The sequence below is a fragment of the Sinocyclocheilus anshuiensis genome, unplaced genomic scaffold (assembly GCF_001515605.1).
Source record: "Sinocyclocheilus anshuiensis isolate Anshui unplaced genomic scaffold, SAMN03320099.WGS_v1.1 scaffold1425, whole genome shotgun sequence".
Classification (NCBI taxonomy): domain Eukaryota; kingdom Metazoa; phylum Chordata; class Actinopteri; order Cypriniformes; family Cyprinidae; genus Sinocyclocheilus; species Sinocyclocheilus anshuiensis.
Genome location: NW_015551044.1, coordinates 123,143 through 125,865, shown reverse-complemented (window position 1 = coordinate 125,865; position 2,723 = coordinate 123,143). Strand labels below are relative to the sequence as shown.

The window sequence follows — 2,723 nt, the reverse complement described above, 5'->3', positions numbered from 1 at the left end:
AATTATGTCCCCACTGGATGCAACAAATGCCTCGTTTATAATGGGTTTTAATGTTTTTGTCTCGTTGCTCCAGCCGTACAGGGCATCATCACAGTATGGTAAATGGCGTAACATTTCCGTCACACACTTGAGGTATTCGGCCAATCACAACGCTCCCCCATTTCAACCCTGATGGCATCTAGAGGGGTTGACCTTATTGCTCCACAGCAGATTCTAAGTGCTCTAGACTGTGTTGTCCAGTTTCTTTAATTCTGATTTTGCTGCAGCACCATACACTGCACACCCATAGTCTATACTAGAACGTATTAAGGCTTGATATACATGTAACAGTGCACTTTTTCTTGCTCCCCATTCATACTTAGCTATTGAAGTCATGAAATTTATTACTCCTTTGCATTTGTTTTCAATTTTCTTAATATGTCTCTTCCAAGTTAATTTTTCATCAAATATTAATCCAAGATATTTGAACTCTGTCACTCTTTCTAACAATTGATCATATAATTTATTTTTCTTTGTAAAAACCATATACTGTAATTTATCTACCCTTAAAGCATGCATACTTGTATGGTACTAATATGCTCCCTTTTAGGGGTATAGTTGCACCTTTGAGGTTACTGCCCCAGTAAAGGGCTAAAATACAATTATAGTATATTTTATTTCTGACAGTGTAAGCAAAAAAGGCCTATTAAATGTTAAAAACATGGCTTTAGAATCTAATATTAAGTGAGTATAATTACTGATTATGTTCTTTTAGTAATTTAAAAGATCAGTTTAGTTTATAGATATCGGTATCGATATCAACGATACTGGGCTTGAAAATATCGGTATCGGATCGAAAATAAAATAAGAGTCATCGCCCATCCCTAGTAGTGATATCCCTAAACCGGCCTGAACCTTGTTTTGAAGTTTAAAGGCTCCTTTGAGCTAAATCTGCACAGGACCAATCACCGGTGATCACTGCGAGATGCATGCTGGTTAGAAATGTGAGCAACAGAACGACTTGCTGACGACACAGTTTATGCTAAAATGTTTGATTTTTATATCTGATATCATGTGATTATGTGTTTAATTATGTGTGAATACTCCCAAACACTGTGCGTAAAGAATAATATGTGGAATCCATTTAAAGCTTCTCTGATGTTAATAGGGAGAGATTTAATTTACATCTAATATATATATCCAGCAACAGCTATAACATTTCTCTGTGTACAACCATACAAAAACCAATATAAATATATTATTTTATAGTGTAAGACCATGGCTGGGATGAACATCAAGACACAATCTTTTTTTTGCTTATACATCATTTAAACATTATGCTGTGTTTTAATGCATAAGTTAAAATCAGTTCTTGGTGACTATGGTATTTATGATAATTCATCATAATTAACCTATTATAATTTACGTGTTAAATAAAGTACTATTTATTATCAGGAAATAATCAAAAATGGATGGAGAAATAATCTGCCTGAGTTGTAATTACTACATATGTACTCCAGGTGGCTGCAATGTCCACACTTTCTGTTATGAACGGTTTCTGTTCTGCACTTTTAACTATCCGAGGGTGTGAAAACACACATTTAATTAATTAATTAAATAATAATAATAACATAACAACAACAACAAATAAAGGAAACAAATTACATGTATATGTAATATAAGTAAATATTAAGATGTAATTGGATGTAATAAAGTATAATACAATAAAACAGTCATTAAAATAACCATAAATAATAACAACAACAACAACAACAACAATAAAAGGAAAAATTACATGTATATGAAATATAGGTAAATATTAAGATGTAATTGGATGTAAAGAAAAAAAAGCATAATACAATAAAACAGTAATTAAAATAACCATAAATAATAATAATTAGGAACACATTTTAACAATATGATTTTAATCATATTGAATTTTAAGACGTGCAGCTGACGCATGACGTCTTTCCGGTTCTGCCATTTTGCGGTTGCGGATCGGTCTCGAGCTGCTGGTGCGTTTCTTACCGAACACCGATAATAAAGTCTAATAAAGATAATAAAACCCAGTTAAACCGGTAAAATGTCAGATTTTGACAGCAACCCCTTCGCGGACCCGGACTTCAGCAACCCGTTTCAGGTAACGTTAATGTCATTTCAGCGCTGTTTTTATTATAGTGACTCGGCGCACCGCTTTTTGTGTGTTTTTACAGATAAAGTCAATACATTTTCTAGTCATTTCCATTAACGTTACGTCTGTATATAATAAAGTCATTTAATCCTATTATCTTAAGTGAAAAACACAGAACCTTGTTTTAACCAGTCAGTTGTGTGTAAATATGTCATTATTGACTCTTTAGTTTTGTTTGTTAGCTTTTATTATTATTATTATTTTTCTGAATCGGATTATGTTGCCCAGTTTTATGTTTAGTCAGTCCAAAACAAACCTTTAATGCACTATAAATTACATTTGACCACATCAACATATTCTCTGCAATGGCTTTATTATAATTATCAAGACGAAGGAGTCTTTAATTCTGGGTTTGGTTTCTAACCTTGGCTTTATATCATATTTTTAGAGTGTGTTATCTAGTAAATTATCTGCTGTTATTGAAGCTGGCAGTGTGAGAAATGAATATGATCCCTTTATAGTCTGTGTTCACCTTTACACAGGGCTGAGTGATTATGTTTAGGGCCAGTAAAGGATGATGATGATGATAAGTGTGTGTGTGTGTGTGTGTGTG

At 32.9% G+C, this 2,723-nt stretch overlaps 1 protein-coding gene across 1 annotated transcript in view; it reads left to right on the top strand.

The window, feature by feature from the left end:
* Positions 1-1,944: 1,944 nt before the first annotated feature.
* scamp1 (secretory carrier membrane protein 1) overlaps positions 1,945-2,723 on the top strand; it is a 28,738-nt gene continuing 27,959 nt past the window's right edge. Inside the window, exon 1 of the mRNA XM_016451280.1 lies at positions 1,945-2,119. Within this exon, the coding sequence (XP_016306766.1) occupies positions 2,063-2,119 (57 nt within the window). The 5' untranslated portion in view covers positions 1,945-2,062. The remainder of the gene's footprint in view (positions 2,120-2,723) is intronic.